The sequence below is a fragment of the Argopecten irradians genome, chromosome 10 (assembly GCF_041381155.1).
Source record: "Argopecten irradians isolate NY chromosome 10, Ai_NY, whole genome shotgun sequence".
Lineage (NCBI taxonomy): Eukaryota > Metazoa > Mollusca > Bivalvia > Pectinida > Pectinidae > Argopecten > Argopecten irradians.
Genome location: NC_091143.1, coordinates 17,442,892 through 17,466,102, shown reverse-complemented (window position 1 = coordinate 17,466,102; position 23,211 = coordinate 17,442,892). Strand labels below are relative to the sequence as shown.

At 36.1% G+C, this 23,211-nt stretch overlaps 3 protein-coding genes across 5 annotated transcripts in view; 1 reads left to right on the top strand and 2 right to left on the bottom strand.

Annotated features, from left to right (window-relative positions):
• Positions 1–4,789: 4,789 nt before the first annotated feature.
• Positions 4,790–7,849, bottom strand: LOC138333280 (uncharacterized). Its single transcript, XM_069281562.1, has 2 exons — positions 7,748–7,849; positions 4,790–6,920 (listed from the first exon to the last, which is right to left on the bottom strand). The coding sequence occupies exon 2, from the start codon at positions 6,781–6,783 to the stop codon at positions 5,617–5,619; it is 1,167 nt and encodes a 388-aa protein (XP_069137663.1). The 5' UTR covers positions 6,784–6,920; positions 7,748–7,849; the 3' UTR covers positions 4,790–5,616.
• Positions 7,850–14,934: 7,085 nt separating this feature from the next.
• LOC138333279 (NADH-quinone oxidoreductase subunit B 2-like) lies at positions 14,935–22,138 on the bottom strand. The gene is made up of 6 exons (XM_069281561.1): positions 22,014–22,138; positions 21,352–21,475; positions 20,358–20,520; positions 19,639–19,818; positions 16,060–16,195; positions 14,935–15,360 (listed from the first exon to the last, which is right to left on the bottom strand). The coding sequence occupies exons 1-6, from the start codon at positions 22,027–22,029 to the stop codon at positions 15,263–15,265; spliced, it is 717 nt and encodes a 238-aa protein (XP_069137662.1). The 5' UTR covers positions 22,030–22,138; the 3' UTR covers positions 14,935–15,262.
• Positions 22,061–23,211, top strand: part of LOC138333278 (E3 SUMO-protein ligase PIAS2-like) — a 42,793-nt gene continuing 41,642 nt past the window's right edge. For all 3 annotated transcript variants that reach the window (XM_069281560.1, XM_069281558.1, XM_069281557.1), the window contains exon 1: positions 22,061–22,112. In XM_069281560.1, coding sequence (XP_069137661.1) covers positions 22,089–22,112 — 24 coding nt within the window. In that variant the 5' untranslated portion in view covers positions 22,061–22,088. The remainder of the gene's footprint in view (positions 22,113–23,211) is intronic.

Genomic DNA, 23,211 nt, shown 5'->3' with positions numbered 1-23,211 from the left:
CCAACACGTACCTTATTTGACACAAACATGTTTTCATAGATTTGATAAAATGTCATCATTCATATGTCAAATTAAAGCACTAACCTGTTGTTCAACAGTATTACCGTCATTAGTCTCTGACTCACTTCGTGGACCTCTACTAGTTCCAGTTCAACCAATCAAAACGCCAAGAACGATGTTGCTTAAAAAAGATAAAGGTCAATAGAAAAAGAAATAAAAAACAAGAATATAAAAATCGTAAGATTCAAGATGGATCTGTGCTGATTGTTCGGTCTCTGCAAACGTCTTCGGTGTTTTCACTTTTCTAGGGTTGTATCAACAGGGATCTGAGAATCAATTACAGTTACTATAATATAATTATGGACCCGCCAGAGCTATGACCATTTTTAGACGTTCTAGAAGTCTAGATAAAAAAAATCGGTAAAGATAATACTAAAAAAAAAAAAACACTGCTAAAATACTCTAAAAAAAGTAGGATCTTTACCTATTTTTTCTAACCTCTAAAACGTCTAAAAATGGTCTTAGGGCACTCTGGTGGGTCCATAATTATATATAACTGTAACTGATTCTCAGATCCCTGTGGTTGTATCACCTTAACTTGCCAGTGATTATGATCTACAATGCCTTGCTATGGATCGTAACTCTTACAGTAACTCTTGTTACTGTTTTGTGTCAACACAAGGTTATTTAAGTTAACCTGCAGTATTCTAAATAAATATTATGTAAGCAATCAATTATTAGTGAATTATTTTGCATTTATTGTGGATTTGACATATTATTAGAAAAAGACAATGTAACTAATTTTAAAAAAAAAATGAAAATTGGTATCAATTGGTTCTGACCATGGAAATCAGTATGAGATTAAAAAATAAAGAAGTTGGTTAGATTTGTTAACTGAATTGTTTGTGTTGTGTAACCTTAATGTCAGATTTTTTAAGCAACTTGTTTGAAGGTGAACAATTTAATAAATAAGCGCAGCTGATATTTAGTGACGTCAATCTGATAAAAAAAAACATATCTTGTTTTCACCCCGCTTGATCTCAAACAATGAGAAAAGGGATTTGTATTTTATTAAGATTGTCTAGACCAGTAAACCGTTATTTCGATGATAAAGCACAAATACATATTTCAATTAAAAAAACCATTCTATCATATCATTTTAATCATTAAAATAGCAAGTGTTTTTTTAATCAAAATATGTCGTTTTCAACAAAAGGTTTTTGCTCATTTCCCCATTTTAAACTCAAAGATAATGCAACATTACCGAACTACTTTTTCGCAAACCAGATCGTTTCATTTTAATAAAAAGTTAATATTAATAAATATAACATACCTATAACAACTTAGCTAGCCAGGGTTCCAAACTGTTTCGGGTTTGTTTGTTTGAGTTTTACGGCTCATCGACAACTAAGGTCATTTAGGGCCAAGATTCAGGTAGAGTATCGTACTACTGAAATAATTATGCTGCCTCTTATGCAAAATATTGCATGAAGAGGGAGGGAGGGACGTCAAACTTTTTATCTAGACCCATAAAACGACATTACGAGGAGGGGCATCAAACTTTTTATCTAGACTTCTAAACGGCATTACGAATCATCTATGGAATATGGACAATGGTATTTATATATACATTCAAATACAGTTAAAACTGTCTAAGACTATCTAAGGGTTGGTGGTGGTGGATTATATGCCTAACATCCTATGAACAGCTAACTGACCTCTCCTCTACATACTGCCAAACACACATCATAACGCACCATCTTAGAGGGAACAAAGAAAAATAAATGTTATTATTTTTTTTTTTAATTTACCAGACTTTTATACAGTACAAGACATTTTACGAGAAAGTGGACATGGGGAGTTTTTCGGGCGTTTAAACACTTAAGAGGATAAAGTATGATTAATAAGATTTCTAAATTTGTACTGGTCATATGCCATGAAAGAATTCTGAAAATGAAATCAATAGTGAGGAAGGAATCGTGAGCACTCCACCGCGACAAGAATGGTAAACTTCTACACTGAAACGTATTTTACCATGGAGGTGTTTCTATTTCTGTATCATTCATGACGATGAAGCCATATATAGGTTGGTCGTTTTTATATTTATGGAACACGGCGATCGATAATAGCCAATCTGGACACGAAACACTGCTTAACCAACTTATCTTCGCGTGTGACTAAACGCGAGTAAGTAAAAAACATTGGCCGCAAAAATGTCTCAAGCACAGGTAAATATTATTATGTTAAGTATAAAAACACGAAATTAGTTCATTAATGTATGTATTTGACCAGTAGTTGTTTATCAAAACTGTAAACTATCTTTAAAATTATCAACACAAAATGTAGCTGGAAAGAAAAGTTAGCAATTTGGCTGAAACTTGCATGGCACCTTGATCCTAGACATGGTCCCAGACAAACAATAGATTATTTTGTGGTCGATCCGAAATCCTGTTATGGCCACCACAGCCGCCATCTTGATCAACACATTTTGAAACTCTTCTCAATTCTAACTATTGCGATTTGGCTGAAAACTTGCATGAAATGATCCTGAATGTAACGACAAAGTTTGTTATTTTTCGACACGATCCGAAATCCAAGATGGCCGCCACAGCCGCCATTCTTGAAAACAAACTTTGAACTTCTTCTCAAGTTCTACCGGTGCGATTTGCCTGAAACTTGCATGAAAATGATCCTGAATGTCCTAAAGTGTTGTATATTTTTCGGGTCGAACCGAAAAAGATGGCCGTCAGCCGCCAATCTTGAAAACACATTTTGAACTTGATCCATTCTACTGTTCGATTTGGCTGAAACTTGCATTAAATGTATCCTGCAAGCATGGTCCCGACAAAGATGTTTTATTTTTCGGTCGATCCGAAATCCATGGCGCCAAAATTTGTCGCCATTTTGAAAACACATTTTGAAATTCTTCTCAAGTTCTACCGGTGCGATTTGAAGCTAAATTGCATGAAAATCCTGACATGGTCCCGGCAAAGTGTTGTTATTTTTCGGGTCGATCCGAAATAGATGGCCGCCACAGCCGCCATTTTGAAAACACATTTTTGAACTTCTTCTCAAGTTCTAACTGGTGCGATTTGGCTGAAACTTGCATGAAATGATCCTGACATGGTCCCGAAAATGTTGTTATTTGTCGGGTCGATCCGAAATCCAAGATGGTCGCCACAGCCGCCATCTTGAAAACATACTTTCACTCGAACTTCTTCTTAGTCCTGACTCATTGTTTTTGTGACGCCATTTTTTAAACTTTGCATAAATGATCCTGACATGGTCCCGAAAAGTGTTGTGCATTTTTCGGGTAATCCGAAATCCAAGATGGTAACATAGCCGCCATCTTGAAAAACACACTTTGAACTTCTTCTCAATTCTACCGGTGCGATTTTGCCTGAAACTTGCATGAAAAACGAACCTGATATGGTCCCGACAAAGTGTTTGTTATTTTTCGGGTCGATCAACACGGCGATCGATAATAGCCAATCTGGACACGAAACACTGCTTAACCAATTTATCTTCGCGTGTGACTAAACGCGAGTAAGTAAAAACATTGGCCGCAAAAATGTCTCAAGCACAGGTAAATATTATTATGTTAAGTATAAAAACACGAAATTAGTTCATTAATGTATGTATTTGACCAGTAGTTGTTTATCAAGACTGTAAACTATCTTTAAAATTATCAACACAAAATGTAGCTGGAAAGAAAAGTGTCATTATATTGTAGTATGCATGTAATTATTTCATTCTCAATTATCAGAGAAACAAAGCAAGGGTTAAAGCATGGCACCTTGCTGTAGACATGCAGTAGCAGGGACATAACAATAGATGTAGCATTGTGGTACTTCAGTATCGTCTGTTATAAAGAGTAAAGAAATAGATCAGACAAAGAAACTATTCAAATTAAACTATTGGATTCCCAGAAACTTCTGGAAAGTAACGAATTTGCAATGACACAAAAATTAGCCTTGTCGTGTCCAATTCCATTATCAAATATTAATAATATCTAGCAATATCAGGGACAAAGGAAATTATAGTCTGGTATTCGATCATTCACAAAAAAATCAGTCAGAATTTTGACATGATTAAAATATGATCCATTCGTTCCTGGTATTTTATTATACAGTATAGCAAGCTATTTTCGCGGAAAAGATATTTTCAGGATTCCGTGGAGGAATAGCATGGCGAAAATTTGATTCAATTTCTGTAGAATTTCTTAATAACGATCTTGAAGCCTAAATTTAAAATTTGGATCCACAGAGATTCATTTCTCTAACGTTGTGGTATTGTGAGCGACGTTTTTGTGTCATTTTTTGATAATCAGAGACAACTCGTCGAAATTGTTTGCAATTAATAGTCCTAATAAATGTAAAATCATCTTTTATATGCACCCAGATATGGCGTCAGTACTGTTTATCCTATTTTCATAAAACGACCTTCTTATCTGGTCCTGAAACTCATTGTCCCCAAGATGTACAGACGCCATTTTTATTGTCCCCAAGATGTACAGACGCCATTTTTATTTACCGGTAAAACATAATTATCTTTATGCATTTATAATAATAATTGAACATAACATAATCTGACCAAACCCCCCTTAATTCCCCATTGAAGTCTGAATGTAAAAGGTGGTATCCAAGCACGCTTTACTCTCGAATATTAGGAAACAGCATGCTTAAAAATAGAACCTTGTCTTATCCCAACATTTTAATATACATGTAAGGTTTATCAGTAGTGAATTGCATGGTTAAAGAATACAAATAAGGGCAACGAAAACAGCAAAGCATGTACACCATGTATTTTATTCAAACTTTTATGTATAAACATAAAAATATCAAGTTAGGATGTGACGAATGAATCAAAAGAGTTTCAGTCCCTTCGTCAAATAGACCTCTCAAAATCCCATATATGACAAAGTAAATATATTTACTTTCGTAGTCTTTGTAGAAGTAGGACACAACCTGTCAAAAAACTTGTAATCATATGTTTTGAAACATTAGAGAAGCATAGAAAATGAATTTAAAGTAGCTTTACTGCATCGTTCCATTATGAAATAAAGGCTAATCCAAGTCAACAATGTTTGCAAATGGACCATTCAAGACTATGTTAACATGTGCATATGTTATGATATCAATAATCAAATGTAGTATCACATGATATGCACATGACCGTCTGACAAGAATCTACATGATTGCATAGTCTTTCATTTTAAACATGTCCATACTAGACTAGAGGTATACCGGTATGTAACATGATTACGTAAACACCATTCGTGGTTAAACTGTAATTGACAGAGACCTCTGTTTCATCAATATGCATTTACCTCGATTTTTTGCCATGAAATTTTCTATAGTAAGATATCACAAAAGTTAGAGAAGGATCATAAAGTTATGGGATTTTCCATAACCTCTTGAATGCTTTCCTGTCGAGAATTTTAAGTAAAGGGTTCCCTACGATCAGAAATATTTCATAATCTCGGACTCTTCCATAACTTCTGGAATGCTATCCTATCGAGAGAATTTGACGTTAATGAGTTTCATATGATCGCGATCAGAAATTTCTATCAAACCAGGAGACAATGTCACGTTTTATAGCGCTTACTCGTGTAATCTAAAAGTTGGATGCGAACTCATCGGATGTGACGCTCTGGAAATACGTATTGGCGGCTTCAGTGACGGCAACATGTCTTACTGGCTTGCGTCTTTGTAGATGTCGAGTTGTTGGCCTGTCAATTCCGAGGCACGTAAGGCACTTAAAGGGGTTTCCGGCAAGGGCGTGATATATTGGGAAAGTAAATATACTGTAAATTAAGGGAAACATCGTGAACATCGCTAAAAACGTGTTCCAAACCCCAGCACTGGCCTCTGAAGAGGTTTTTATACCAATCGCTGGCAGTGTTGATGGTGTCGTTGTCAAATGTGTGATAAATTCAAAAAGTCGTTGAGGAACCAGTAGCAGCACGTGCATACACACGGCCGCTGTAAGACATTTGAAGAAGTATCTGTCTAATCGCGTCCTGACATCAACTTCTCCGTCGACATCATCGTGTTTATCCTCCGCAGGAGTTCGGCGGAAGTAGCTCATACCTCCAATGTCGAATCTGGTCCAAGCGCCGAGATAGTGTGGTATCAAGCTGAGAAGGGCACATAAGGCGGGAAGAACAGTTCCGAAACAGAACTCAAAGATCTCCAGGTGATTTGAATGTCCAGCACCAATGCGACAATAACTGACCGTGATAATATCCGAGTCCCGACGAGCTCTTCCGGTCACTAGCTCCGTGAAGATTAAATAAGGAATAACGAACAATGTCGACACAAGAACAATTACCCAGAACCCAATAACAACAGGCAGGGATCGACGGGTATCCGACTTACCGGATACAAAAAGTAACTTGGAGCACGTGCAGATCAGAACGAGGATGTAGTTCCCAGACACGAATGAGGCATGTCTCCACCACAACAGGAACCTGCACGAGCCTGCCGTCTGGTGAATCCATCCGCAATGGCCAAGCTGATGCAGGAATATCACGAGCGTGTTCACAAGACAGTAACAGAGCTGTATTACGGCAAAACCAGAAATTATATCCACATAATTCTTCCCTAGTTTCTTTCGCTGTAAGATATTGGATACAACAAGAATGATGACACTTATAAAAGCCAGACAGGCTAGTCCGATGAACGCGTAGATGTAGCTGAGGACGTTAGTGGAACATGCGCTGACGTCAAACAATGTGTCGTAAACGTCAGTTGTATTGGTGTTCACCTTAGAGGCGTCCATCTTGCAAATCCGATTTAAATATTGGGAGAAAACGGGTACCTGTTTATCCTCAATCCACGAGATCGTACTGAATGGGTGAAGTTCATGGGCCTAGGGCGCCAATTTACTTATTCGCTGATGAACGTCATAGATTTACTCTGCAACGAGAAAGAAAATCTTTTTTCATTTTCCCATGTTTCTTGTTAAAACAATGTTTCCTACAGTTGAATATTTATAACTGGTTGTTTGTCCTTTTGTGTAAAAGTGATGACTTTATGTAGGCGACTGAAGAATATGATTATGGCTCGTTCGTCAATTCACCTAACAAAAGACACTTATAAAACCGTTATCGAAACATAATTCATACCCCCCCCCCCCCTCCCGTCGAAAAAAAAAATCGCGACCCAAATACGTACGTCACAGTTTTTTGTCGTCCATGCCTTTTGTAAAAGGTCATCACATTATGCAGGCGATGTAAGAAAAAATCACATTCATATAAGTCAACGACACGGCCGTCAGTTAAACCCCGCTAAAGACACAATAATGTTTTTATAGTTATATAATTTTCTGAAGACTACGCAGCGTTTCTGTTCTTTTATATATATATATATAAATTCACGTATAAATTCATGTGATTCACGTATAGCCGATCCGTGCTTCAAACTTGAATACACGCGCGGGATAAGTTGATTACTGTCAAAAATAACTATTTGTTGTTAAGATTTCCTTCTTATTATTGCTTGTAGAAACTGAGCCGTGTTTATGTTTGTAATCATCTTACTGATATCATTAAAACTTCACAATATGTTTTAGAGTAATTATTATACTAGTTTATTCTAATATCGGGTCTTATAGTTGTCGATATCCCTTGTTACTCTGTCATGGTGAAATAAACAAACAATTAAGTACATTTAACCGTATTTTAATTTGTAGAACAAACAATTTCAGTCACAATCATCCTTGTTAATTTATAACGAACACCTACCTTCCTTTGCTGGAGATTCTATATACGATCCTTTCATTGCAGCTGGTCTGAGTACATAGGCGGGTTTCGTGAGAGCACCTGTGAGACAGTCGTATCAATCAGAGATGCTGAAGATATGGACTAGGTTGAAGCTGATGTTTGTCACACGTACTTCTAACATTAAATAAATCCTCAGCGCGTGACTTCCATATCAACCAATCGCGACACTACCACAGAAATGTACATGTACTGGACACGTTGCATCACACGGACTATCTCCATCAGCCACACCCATAAACACAACTCATAACGTGATGTTTATTTACCTAATTTGCATTGTTGTTTGTTTATAAAAAAAGCATGCTTTGAAGTTCAGTGATTTGGGAGACTGCGGTATGTTCATGTTATGTAAACAGGAATGTGGTAATCAAACTTATCTAAGATATTAATCTCTGCCGGTGAGTAAAGAGAGAGTAATAGTCTCCAGAATATTAAAAAACATCACTAAAATTTGTTTTATTAAGTTTTGTCTCTGTGCATATATATTTGATTCTAAGTTTCAAATTAAAGGGAGATAATCTAGTGTTAGTGTTTCGGAATATATGTCTACATCCTCATTACTGCAGTGGTTCTTACGATTTCTACACCCCCGGATTATTTCATAGTAAAACTAAACGAACAGTTTTACATGACAATGTTGGGTATGCAAATGATCGTTGACTTCAAGCCAGAACAGCTGCTGTTTGCTGCGTTCGCTCTCGTGGGGAAGGCTCTGGGATCTATCCCCTGGCCGAGACGCACCAAAGCCTATATTTTAAAGTGGTAGTTTCTGCTCATCCTTAGCGCTTAGCATACAGGGAGTGGGACGACTGGTTTGCCCGTTTGTCAGTATAATGTGACCGGGTGGGGTGTATTGCTTGATGTATTCGGCGGCATGCTTCAGTGATATAGCACTATGAAAATGACAACAGTTCCGCTATACACAACACGAACATACCCGAGTCTCCTAAAACATGAACGTTGCACTGATATATATAGTGATATATATAGTTTTAGGTAAGAGACCATCCACGTGTGTAAATGTTTATTTGTATCGTGATATGTTGTCTCCCTTTGTCTGCAGTTCAGTTAGTTTTAGTTCATATGTGTTTTCTCCCCAATATGTGGAGCTCTCTAATAAATGAGTGAATAAAGTTATGACATGAAAAGAAGATGGTCTGTGTTCTACCTCGCAGCCAAGCGACGACATACATGTACATTTAGCCAACAATGTAATTTAGACCATAACATGGTGGAGAATCCAAACTCGACTCCTCGTTTTACTAAACATTTGAAGTAGTGTTTGATCCAAATATGTGACTGTTGTGCAGTAATCGTTTTGTGTGTGGCCGCCCACGGGGATCGACCACGTGGCCGTGGAAATGGCAGATATGAAGATGCTTTAGTTTATGCAATGGTGATTTCACTATTAACATTTGAATATTTTATCTGAACACTTGAATTCACGTATAAATTCATGTGATTCACGTATAGCCGATCCGTGCTTCAAACTTGAATACACGCGCGGGATAAGTTGATTACTGTCAAAAATAACTATTTGTTGTTAAGATTTCCTTCTTATTATTGCTTGTAGAAGCTGAGCCGTGTATATGTTTGTAATCATCTTACTGATATCATTAAAACTTCACAATATGTTTTAGAGTAATTATTATACTAGTTTATTCTAATATCGGGTCTTATAGTTGTCGATATCCCTTGTTACTCTGTCATGGTGAAATAAACAAACAATTAAGTACATTTAACCGTATTTTAATTTGTAGAACAAACAATTTCAGTCACAATCATCCTTGTTAATTTATAACGAACACCTACCTTCCTTTGCTGGAGATTCTATATACGATCCTTTCATTGCAGCTGGTCTGAGTACATAGGCGGGTTTCGTGAGAGCACCTGTGAGACAGTCGTATCAATCAGAGATGCTGAAGATATGGACTAGGTTGAAGCTGATGTTTGTCACACGTACTTCTAACATTAAATAAATCCTCAGCGCGTGACTTCCATATCAACCAATCGCGACACTACCACAGAAATGTACATGTACTGGACACGTTGCATCACACGGACTATCTCCATCAGCCACACCCATAAACACAACTCATAACGTGATGTTTATTTACCTTATTTGCATTGTTGTTTGTTTATAAAAAAAAGCATGCTTTGAAGTTCAGTGATTTGGGAGACTGCGGTATGTTCATGTTATGTAAACAGGAATGTGGTAATCAAACTTAACTAAGATATTAATCTCTGCCGGTGAGTAAAGAGAGAGTAATAGTCTCCAGAATATTAAAAAACATCACTAAAATTTGTTTTATTAAGTTTTGTCTCTGTGCATATATATTTGATTCTAAGTTTCAAATTAAAGGGAGATAATCTAGTGTTAGTGTTTCGGAATATATGTCTACATCCTCATTACTGCAGTGGTTCTTACGATTTCTACACCCCCGGATTATTTCATAGTAAAACTAAACGAACAGTTTTACATGACAATGTTGGGTATGCAAATGATAGTTGACTTCAAGCAAGAACAGCTGCTGTTTGCTGCGTTCGCTCTCGTGGGGAAGGCTCTGGGATCTATCCCCTGGCCGAGACGCACCAAAGCCTATATTTTAAAGTGGTAGTTTCTGCTCATCCTTAGCGCTTAGCATACAGGGAGTGGGACGACTGGTTTGCCCGTTTGTCAGTATAATGTGACCGGGTGGGGTGTATTGCTTGATATAGCACTATGAAAATGACAACAGTTCCGCTATACACAACACGAACACACCTGAGTCTCCTAAAACACATCCTCGATATTCCAGGGGTTCCGATCACTTACGATCGTAATCGGAAGCCCTGGAGTATCGAGGATGCCTAAAACATGAACGTTGCACTTCACACACACAACACACTGCATACATGAGAGGCCGTCCATACATGACTCTGGCTGTTAATAGGACGTTAAAATAATCAAATAAACAAACAAACCTTCGTCTGTCAGTAACAACAAAATAATAAGTTTGTGGTCACCATGGCAAAGTAATAAGTAAAGCTATAAACTCATACAATGAAGTTGGGTCATCCAGGTATCACCTGAGAGTGTTGTTGTGAAGCACATGTTTTTTTTGTCGCAAGTTTTGGCTCTTCAGATTTCTGAGAAATGATCATTTGACTTCTGAAATTGCTAGAAGTCCAGGGTCAGCTGGATGCCCTGTCAGCATAAAAATTAGAATAAGCACGAAAGGCATGATCAATTTCACAACAGTATGCATACATGTGCGAGATATTTAATGGATTCATTGCAAGTAAAACAATATAATTATAGGCAATATTATTTGCATTAGTAAGAAATACGCTGAAGATATGCAGAAGCCATGATCAATAAAGCGGCAGATGTTGCATGTGGACCATAATCTACTAGAATAAATTATCATCTTTTGGACAAATAGTCTCAAATATCAGATTCTCAAATTGATGTGTCTCATAAAATGAGTCAAATCAAATTTTCCAGATATTTTTAGCCCACCATCTGTATTCAAATCGCTTTTTGTCCGTGGTCCGTGGTCCGTCCTTCCGTCCGTCCGTCCATCCGTCCGTTGACAATTCTTGTTACCGCTATTTCTCAGAAAGTACTGAAGGGATTTTTTTTTTAAATTTCACATGTAGGTTCCCCTATGGGTCTACCTGTGTATATTGTATTTTGCGACCAATCAGTCAACAAGATGGCCGACAGGCCGCCATCTTGGATTTTGTTATTAAAGTTTGTTACCGCTATTTCTATGAAAGTACTAAAGGGATCTGTGTCAAATTGCATGTGCAGGTTTCCCTAGGGGTCTAGTTGTGCATATTGCATTTTGGGACCAATCGGTCCACAAGATGGCCGACAGGCCGCCATCTTGGATTTTGATAATTAAAGTTTGTTACCGCTATTTCTCAGAAAGTCTTGAAGGGATTCTTCTCAAATTTCACATGTAGGTTCCCATAGGGCGCTAGTTATGCATATTGATTTTTGGTACCGATCGGTGAACAAGATGGCCGACAGGACGCCATATTGGATTTTGACAATTAAAGTTTGTTACCGCTATTTCTCAAAAAGTACTGAAGGGATCTGTGTCAAATTGCATGTGCAGGTTCCCCTAGGGGTCTTGTTGTGCATATCGTATTTTCAGACCGATCGGTCAACAAGATGGCCGGCAGGCCACCATCTTGGATTCAAATAGTTAAAAATTGTTACCGCTATTTCTCAGAAGGTCTTGAAGGGATTCTTCTCAAATTTCACATGTAGGTTCCCCTAAGGCCCTAGTTGTGCATATTGCATTTTGGGACTGATTGCTCAACATTGTTACAATATGGCCGAAATGCTGCCATCTTGGATTTTGACAATTGAAGTTTGTTACCGCTATTTCTCAAAAAGTACTGAAGGGAGTTGTCTTAAATTTTATGTGCAGGTTCCCGTAGGTCCCTGATCATGCATATTGCATTTTGGTACCGATCGATGAACAAGATGGCCGACAGGCTGCCATCTTGAATTTGGATAGTTGAAGCTTGTTACCACTATTTCTCAGAAAGTACTGAAGTGGTATGTCTCAAATTTTATATGTAAGTTCCACTAGGACCTTAGTTGTGCATATTGCATTTTCGGGCTGATCGTCAAAAAGATGGCGGACAGGTAGCCATCATGGATTTTGATAATTGAAGTTTGTTACTGTTATGTATCTCAGAGAGTACTCAAAGGATCTTTCTCCATATGTAGTAATATGTAGTGAAAGTTTGAAAAGCAGAAAAGATCCCTCTTTCGTTTCTCAGACATAGATCATTCTTTGGTGGGCGCCAAGATCCCTCTGGGATCTCTTGTTTATACATGTATATACAGTAATTATTTTTTAGAAAACATAGGGCCTTAACAGTCATTTGACAATCATTTGATTTTTTTAAAAACAAGCTTACCTTGGTAAATACGGGTATCTTAGAATAATTACATCAAGATGAGCTTTTTTTATACTCTGTCAGTACTAGTATAATGCTTGTATCTAAACCAGAATGCTAGTGGATTTATAGGCATAGGGATCGAGATAACTATCAAATTGTTAACTGGATAAAAGAAGCAGAAATACTTGAATATCTGAAATTTGTGGTTAATCACCCAAACAAATTTTGAGTTAAAGTACAGAAATCTCTATCCAGATTCCAACATAATGATACCTATATATCGCTTGTGTATTGTAGGTGTCACAAAAATTAACATCACCCTTTTAAGATTAGTGATACATAAGGCTCAAATGACTAGTTTATATAAAATAATTACAAAAATGAGTTGTTTTCTATGTGACAATGGAACCAGAACCTGATATTATTCTTATTAACAAGAGGCCCATGGGCCTTAACGGTCATCTGACTCATGGCACAAAACAACAAAGTCACAGTATAAAGTATTGGTTAACAATTAATATAAACAATACAAGGAACTCCTTAGTTGAATATGTAAGTTTCCGAAATAGGTAAATGTCATTTGTTGAACAAACTTGGTAGCCCTTCATCCATATATTGGTGTAACCCATTCAAAGAATAATATAAGGAGGAGTCAGATTTTAAAGCCAAATTTCAGCAAAGCTCCCATTTTGGACCTCCGCCATACTATCCCAATGGGTCTTAGCTTGGTCCTTTATAAAATATGATTGTCCTCACCTAAAGTTCCCACTTCTGAATCAATTAAAACCCCTATAGATCAATTTTCATTGAGATCGGAGACTGAAACCTTAAAACAGGAAGTGGGCCAGCAGCTATCTTGGAATACCAAAATCTTTAAGAAAATGTTTGCATGTTGTTCAGCATCAATTAAAACCCCTATATACCAATTTTCATTGAGATCGGAGACTGAAACCTTAAAACAGGAAGTGGGCCAGCAGCCATCTTGGAATACCAAAATCTTAAAGAAAATGTTTGCATGTTGTTCGACATCAATTAAAACCCCTATAGACCAATTTTGATTGAGATCGGAGACCAAAACCTGAAAACAGGAAGTGGGCCAGCTAAAATTAAGAAAATATGACCTTTTGGGACCCCACCCCTCAGCCCCTAGGGGTCGTACCAGGCTCATTTATATCAAATATTATTGTCCTTCCACAATGATGTTTCACACCAAATATGGATGAAATTCATCCAAGGATGAAGGAGGAGTAGGATTTTAAAGCTAAAATTAAGAAAATTTGCCCTTTTGGGGCCCCATCCCTCAACCCCAAGGGGTCGGACCGGGCTCATTTATATTAAATAGGATTGTCCTTCCCCAATGATGTTTCACACCAAATACAGATGAAATCCATTCAAGGATGAAGGAGGAGTAGAATTTTAAAGCTAAAATTAAGAAAATTTGCCCTTTTGGGGCCCCATACCTCAGCCCCTAGGGGTCGGACCAGGCTCATTTATATAAAATATGATTGTCCTTCCCCAATGATGTTTCACACCAAATATGGATGAAATCCATTCAAGGATGAAAGAGGAGTAGGATTTAAAAGCTTAAATTAAGAAAATTTGCCCTTTTGGGGCCCCACCCCTCTGCCCCTAGGGGTCGGACCTATCTCATTTATATAAAATATGATTGTCCTACCCCAAGGATGTTTCATACCAAATATGGATGTAATTCACTCAAGGGTTTAGGAGGAGTAGGCTTTTGTATAAATAGTTTTACGCACGACACACGGCGCACGACGACGGACGAAACTGACAATAGGTCATCCTGACCTTCGGTCAGATGACCTAAAAATTCAAATCCTTACTCTCACTTTATCTTATAGAGGATCTGACAACATCCCATCAGGGGTCACGTTCTAGTGACCTTTATGCACCCTTTATATCAGAGCAAATGCAACTTCTCTGCTACATCAATTGACCAAAATGTTTTGTCAAAACATGCATATATGCATTTACCTATATATGTTGTGTTGTATGGACGACATCATACATGAACATCATTCTGACAGCCCAGCAAACTATTTTGTCTCTGGAAATTCAGCAAAATTCAGTGAAATTTTGAGGTAGTATTTTGACTGGTCAATTTGAAAGGCACAGAATGAAACCCTTAATGGGATATTGTCAGATTCTTTATGATATGAAGAAAGAATAAGGATATGTACTTTAATCAGATTGAACCTTATATATGACATCAAACACTTCAATTTTTCATTTCTTAATTTAATAGCAGACATGATAACACACATCAGCATTATATACACAATACAATCACTGGCGTTAGTTGGTCACACCTAAATTTTCTATCTGACTCTTCAGTATACACAGTATAGATGTTTTCTGTTCCGTACCTAAGGTACTCATTACACTAAGCCTTGGGATTCTGGTTGTAACACATTAGGATGTGTCACTTAAAAACAAAAACATAACTGTTGTTTCTCCATATAATGTCAAAGATAGTTCCAACCACACAAAAATAACTGTAGATGTTTGACACAGATTTTCAAATGTATAAAAAGTCAAGAATTAGCTGGTTTATTTTCTGTACCACATTTGGAATATTCTCATTCTCTTGATTTTCTTCTGTAGTTGAAGCACTCCATATAACAAGGCCTCTGCTGTTGGTGGGCATCCTGTAACACAAGTACACAAACTTAATGTACATCCAGATATTTGATAATACAAACAAGCTTATTCGATGAAGGTCCCATGTGCCACAAGATTGTATTCCGTTTGCCTAGATGACCCTATCAGTCACCATATGGTATAGGAAATAGAGCCTGGACAAAGTAAGCCAGATTGTTTTGTTTTCATAAAAAAAGGAGTGGATGTGTTGCCATCACATGGAACCATTTTTTTCTTGCTGTTTAGTATCTGATCATCAGTAACCTTAACCTTTGATCTTCTGACCTAGTGGCAATCAAATGTAAACACTTATGGTATTCAGTCTTTATGTGAAGTATGAGCTTAAAATATACCCTAGGGAAATTGATGATTAGAGACGGTAAGTGACCTTGACGTTTTACCCTAAGAAGCAATTTGAAGTAAGTACTTTAATTTGGGAACATTGGAAGGTATCGTTGAAGTATAAGAGTCTTGGAGGCTTACGAAAACTCATAATCTAGCATGAAAAACACTGAGCAAACGCTGCTGCCAAAATTACTATCAACATATAATTATCTCTTGGTAACTGTTGCCTGCTTTTTTACTTGAGATAAACTGTCAGTATATGAAGGCTTATAAAAGATATCCTTTAGAGGTAATTTGAATAAAGTTTTCTGAGCCAAGTCAAGATCTACTCAGAATTTATATTACCAAGACCAAAGACTTACCAGGTACATAAATATCTACAGGTATAATTCGATCACAGCCACGGACAACAGAGTAGGAATAATGGTAGTATCCACCACCATTCGCACAGCTTCCCATAGAGATAACAAAACGAGGTTCAGGCATCTGGTCATAAATCTGTAAAAAAGAATAAAAGGATGTTTAACAAGTTTCCATTTTCTGAATATTGATTGCATGAATTAGTCTTGCATTAGAATTATAAATCAAACTTGTGTAACAGACATTGCGAAATTTGCCGGTCTGACGGACATGTCCGGCAAAATTTGACTCGGACTGCCTATTTTAAAATTTGGTCTGGACCGACTGTCCGGCAATTATTGAGTACCGGTACTGGAACTTTGTAGAAATGGTGTCTCTGAAGTATTATGCAGGTGCCAAACCTAGCAAATATGTAAACTGCATAAGATAAATTAGATAATCATGAAAACAGCTGCCCGGATACTTATAGCAGGAAGTTATGTTTACTTCAAAATTTAACATTAATGTTCGGTCCGGCAAAATCTTGTTCAGTCCGGCTTACTCACAGTCCTTGCTTGTCCGAATGTCCGGCCATTTTTTTCAACTTTCGCAATGTCTGGTGTAAGGTGTTGGTACAGTAAAATAATTTTGTTAAAACAATTTATCCATTGGTAGTGCTGTAAAAACCATTTTATTTTAGTAAGATACTAATTTCCCTGTCGTTTCGTTAGAGAGCTCAACTCCACTACTAAATTAAGATGTTTCACAAATATTTGTAAAATCTAATTTAAGTAAAATTTGATGTTCATTTTCTACTCTGTAAACTCAGTTTACAGTCAGTTTACAGAGTAGATAATGAACATCAAATTTTAATTAGATTGTTGTAAAATCCTACTTATATATGAATGCACAATTGCCAGTAAGAATTCCTGATCGTGAATTTACAAATACTTTAATTGTTTGTTGAAAATAATGATGACACAAAATACTGTGAAAATAAGAAAAGATTTACCATACCCTGCAATAGTGAAAGTTGGATTAAAATATCTTATATACTACCTTTTGAGCATTTACAACCCTTAAAAAAGTAAATGATTTCTTAATCTGACAGACAAAAAAGAGTTAGTTCCCATGTGTAGTTTATCGTTATTTGAGCTTATCTTATCACCATCTTTTTCACTCAAATACTGAATTTTTAACCAAAATATTTCGGGAAATCAACTCAAAATCTGCTGCGTTACCGGGTGTATGTTACAGCGAGTGAACAGAAAGCGTGTACGCACCATGTACTTCAACAGTCTATCATCTAAGACTCAAATGTACCGATGTATTCACAATTGTATGTCAAATGTATACATATCCAAAGAATGAATTGAAGAGTTTTACGTGCTGCAACGTAATCGTTTCTTGGCACGCTTGAACCACGCTTAAATTTGGCGTTGAGTCTGAGCTTCTGTCGCATTTCACCAAACACAGACTCAACAACATTGTACTCCGGTGAATACGGTGGCTGATACACTACTTTCACACCATTCCGATCCATCATATGACGAAGAATTTGTTCCCTATGACGATGATGATGAAAGCCACAATTGTCAAGGACAAGGACATATCCCCTGGCAAATACCGGATTCCCTAAATCATAAGTTTCCTGTAGCGCATCAGCAGAATTGTTTATCATGTCAAATGCATTAGATGGGTCATTTAGTAGTGACAGGGGCATGGCCATATTTACGATTTTCCGAAGTTGTTTTCACTGATGCTTTGTCAAAGAAGTACATTTGTTCAGGTTTAAATGCCATCATAGTTGCTATATAATTTGTGACGATATCTTCATAGCCTTTGTCGCAGACTTTCTGCGGGAAAAGAATCAAGTTTTTAAAATATTATATCCGCAAGTCACGTTTCACTGTACGACTTATCAAAGACACGGATCATACATTATTTGGATCACATATATTGTTAGACAGCAATTTACTTTCTAATTTACAACAGAACACACTGGGTTTTGAATCCCAGCAGCCAAGAGTCTAGTTCCATCAAAAATCTCACATTTCTTTTTCGGAAGTGTGACATTCCTCATCCCATGCAGGGCTCGCGCTGTCAGTCGCCATAGGCGCCAATGGCGAATTTGAAATGCATTTGGCGATTTAAAAACAGCATTGGCGAAAGTAAAAAAAATTATGAACCCAAAGTTTTCCTCCCACTACAGACGTTTCCATACGGTGAAATTTGCCATACACCAGACAATGGGGCACTGGCTTGATAATTAGGTAAACAAAAGAGGTGTGAACACTCCCTGACCACAACCCAGATCCTAATTAGCTGCCTGGAGCTGTTTCCATCTGGGCTTAGTAGTGTCACACGTGTGTATTACAGCTGAAGTTGATCGGCCGATTGCATTATTGGCCACCATTAGAAAAATTACCTGGTCTTTCAATACATTTTGTGATTACAGCTAGTGAGCATTGCATCAAAAACAAACACAGCTTACAACTGTAAATGATTTACTCACGTTTTTAATGTTTAATAGGCCTAACTGTCCCCCAACTCACAAAGTTTGCAATCGTAATGGCCGGCATTTTGGATAATTGTAATAGTCGGCCCAGATCGGTACAATTTCAGGAATTCATTAAAAATCATGTTAAAAATTAGGAAGGAATTTTTTTCCCAGAATTTTTGTGTACATTTTTGAAAAAATTACATTATGAAAATATATTAATAGTAAATATAAATACTTTTTAATCAATCAAATTTCAAAGCAATTTTCACTTTTTCTTTCTCTCAAATTAGATATATTTTTTATTATTTCAACTGATACTGAACAGGTTTGACAATTTTTTTTTAATTTAGTACTTCTGTTGTGATGAAAATTAAGTAAATATTTCCATTCAATTAAGCCCAGTATTTTTTATATATATATATTTCAATTAAAGATATATAAAATATAAAGGTATTAGGATTGAAATACATAAATACATGTTTAATTGGTATTGTTTCCCGTTCTTTTAATCAACATAAAAAATTGTCCCCGTGAAGAATACCCAGGTAGATCGACACGCGACCGCTTATTTCAATTGGCGAATCCAATTTTTGACCCAGAGCTAGCCCTGCCATGATACAGTCCAGTAGGTGATGTAATCTTGCGCTAGAAATAGATGTTTGCACACTGCCTTGTGTCCTTACACAGTACACCTGTACAAGTGAACAGTAGCTGGTAGGCAGTTTAAGTAAACGGCACGTACATGCTTTCGGTTCACTCGCTGTAATGTATATCTGAATTAGAGCTGAATCTGTGTGGAATTTTACCATTTAACATCAAAAATACTGTTAATTAAAATATTTCTTTAATTGTTTTTTGCTAAGTACAAGAGCAGGTAGGTGTATATATATTCAAACCTGTATATAAAGACCACCCAAGGGACAAAATAGAAAGGTCTTATATGCAAGTGATATTGGTGTTGAAATTGACCATTAGGAACCATCGAAAAATTCAAGTACTGAAATGTTAATAGAAATATTTCTGGGCATTCTACAGTTACAAGGTAAATGTATTGTTTTAATTTGAGGTAGTCATCACTGGAAAAATCATAGTTGATTACCTTTCTCAATGCTGGTGCCATCTTGTTTGTAAGTGTGCCGGCGACGATAATACAATCTGACTGACGAGGACTGGCCCGAAACACCACACCAAACCGATCCATGTCGTATCTGGGAGCCGCAAAATGCATCATCTCTACAGCACAGCAGGCCAGACCAAAGGTCATGGGCCAAATGGAACCCTGGAAACAAAGATAACTTCAGAATTTTGCAAAAGAAAATATCACAAAGCAAATCAAAATTGATTCAGAACTAATTTCAATATAGCCAAAAAAGAAAAGGCCATGTATTTCTAATATGGCATGATACAAATACTGCCCTAATAATCTTTACCTTAAATCTTATTTGTTGCATCTAACAGTGTGATTATATTATGTTCTCAGTTGGTTTTTTCCTGTTGACATCTTGACATTAGAGATCATATCCTATGTGAGGTATGATCTTTTCAAAACAGGAAGTGCTTATTAAGTTTTCTTTTCATTTAGAGAGAAAAGTAGTTTTTTTAAATTAATATTCATGACAATGATTTACTATAATGAATTAATTTTGCCCAACACCTATTCTCTTTGTTTCATCACAAAATTTCAGTAATTTTATAGATTATGAGGCATTTTAAATTTGGAAAAATCATTTACATATTTTGATGTTCAAGTCAAAGAACTAAGAGATAAAGAATTACACCGGATTCAAACTCAAGACCCAAACTGATATATACACCTACCTTTCTTCCCCAGTTCACTAAGTCATCCAAACGAGCCAAGGCAAACTCTGCCTTACCACTTGTTTCCAGGAAAGGCGAGTACCTTTTACGCTTAGCAACTCCACCTTCTGAGCTCTCCTTTGTTTTGGCCACACTGGTACTCTGCTCTCTATAGGGAACAAGGCTGTCAAGAAACAATACAGAATTAATTATAAAGTTTCACAAAGTATCTAACTGAATGATTTAAATCATACTGGTACATGTATAAACTTTTACAATAACCAAAACATATAGCTGATACCGGTATTATTTATTTTAAGTATTTCATAAACTGCTCAGCCTATACTTTCAAAATTAAAATTATCTTCATACCAATTAATCCAATAAAAGTTCACTGAAATTTATAATTGTGAATAAAAAAGAAAATTTTGTAAAAAAAAAGTCAAAGCTTTGTATAGTCTAGTCGTTTGAACAATGTTTGATTCTCTTAGTGTATCAATAGACAATGTATCAGTATCTTGATGACATTCATAAACAAATTCACCGTGTTATATTTACTTTAGCCTACATTTGTACTTTATCACTTTTTTTAAATGTAGTCAAAGACATATACTTATAAATCCTTGATATGATCACTTTTTTTAAATGTAGTCAAAGACATATACTTATAAATCCTTGATATAACTATAAAAGAAATTTGTTTTATGCTAATTAATAATTGTACTGTTAGTGATAAATTGCTAAACAGCTAAATGTATTGAACATAGTCTAATGACGGTATACTTTTTTCTATATCTGTTTTGATATAAACTCTCAAATCGGCAGAGGCTGTTTATGGTATTTTGACATTTTACAAATTTTATCAATATAAACAACTCATTTTTTTATTTTGGAAAAACGTCTAGTGGGTCATCAATACCATACAGTGAATATTTTAAGGATAGCGTTACTATGCACTTGTGTTTGCACTTCTGTTGTTATGTATATATACACTTCATTAGATATTGAGCAATACCTCATTTGTTTGAAGTCATTTATTTTCCTGTCAGTCATGAGTTCGCGGCACTGACATCCTGCCGGTGCCCAGGTGCGATTTAGGAGGGTACCCAGGGTCTGGATCCTCCCAGGCAACCATAGCACTAAAACAAACATGTTTTCTATACTGTATTTAAAATTGTTAAATCTAGACATTGAGACTTCAAGCTGACATTCTTATTTTTATTTGACTGTAACCCACTGTCCTGTGCAATAATTAGCTTACATAAAGTAAATCTGATCATGGTAAGGAAAATTCAGGAGTTGGGTTGAAATTTCCTTATGCGATACCATTTACAATGATCAAATGATAATCTCACAAGTATGCACAGTATAGCAAAAAATAAAGGATATTGAAGAAAAGGAACCAGATTATAATCAGTAATATTGATTTTCGTTTTCAACACACGCATACATTTCTGCATCGCACATGCATGACACATGTTTACAGTTTACAGTTTTGCGGCTGATCTTTTTAGTGGACATACGTAAACTTCCACATATACGGAATGAACATGGCACAGCTCTGGTTGGCTAAAGTCTCATTATATGACAAATTAGTTAAACAAATAAAGAACAATATAATATCCACAGATAAAACAAATGAAGGTCATATCAGTTACACAAGTGCAAGATACGTACAAGTCTTGGTCGCCATTTTCACACAACTGAAAACGAGGCTATTTTTCTTTTGAGCATGCGCATCGCGAAGCAACAATGGCGGACACCTCGGAGCTCAAGGCAAGTCTTCAGTCAGAATATTGTCGATAACTTCTTATGTATGACAGTAATTAATCTATCAGTATGAAATTTAGTTTAAGTAAACTGATTCCGTTGCATGCCATCCATTCCATAGCATATGATAATCAGTATGAAAGTCAGAGAGACGATAATCGTCGATGAAATTGGCTCGTTTTGAGAGAAACCGTGACCTCATTTCGGGAATCAGGATGAAATCGGTTTCAGGTTAAAATTAACTGACCATGGAAATATATTTGTATGTTTTCACATAGTGTTTATCTATCTTAATCAGTTTAACATAAATTGAGTTCGCAAATATTGTCATAAGATACATTTTATTGGAGTTTAAAATTCGAAGTGGAGCGAGCTCCTCATGTTTTTTTGTTCGCAAAATAACCAAAGGGACGTAACTGTGCACGGAAAGTAGGTCAACAGGATTCTTTTTAGATGAAAGCTTTTGCAAACAGATATGTTACGACGCAATTCATCCTTAAGTTTATAAGAACCTTAATTACTTACTTCTTTCTCATGAAACATAATTTTACCTTTCAGATAAAACATTATTTTCTTAAAATTAAACTGAAATGTGGCCTTGGTTGCTAAAAAAGAGTAGGCTAAAATCAGGAAAAATATTTCACATAAGTTTGATTTTTCTTAAAAAATGGTGATGTTAATTAGCTAAGGATCTCTTTCAAATGCATTCCGTGTGTATAATGAAAATTCAAATGTTTTAGTGTTTGGTACCAGGAAATTTGTGAATATGAGTGACTATTAATGTCAAATGATAGAAGAGTGGTTGACTTCTTTCATGGTGGCCATCTTGAATTTTGCTAGTATTAAATATATGTAATTAACAAGCATACTAAGTGATTTTAGAAAATTATATATTTTTTTACTATTGATTATTAATTATTGAAAAATACTTACAAAACTTGAAGTAAAAATAAAATGTTTTTGGGTTAGTTATTTTAATTGTCACAACAAAATTTCAATTTCAGTAACTAAAAGGTGACAGTAAATCTATTGAAATATCAATTTAATTCTTTTGGCCCAATCTAAAAGATGTATAGATACAGATAGATAGATCTATGGTATTAAA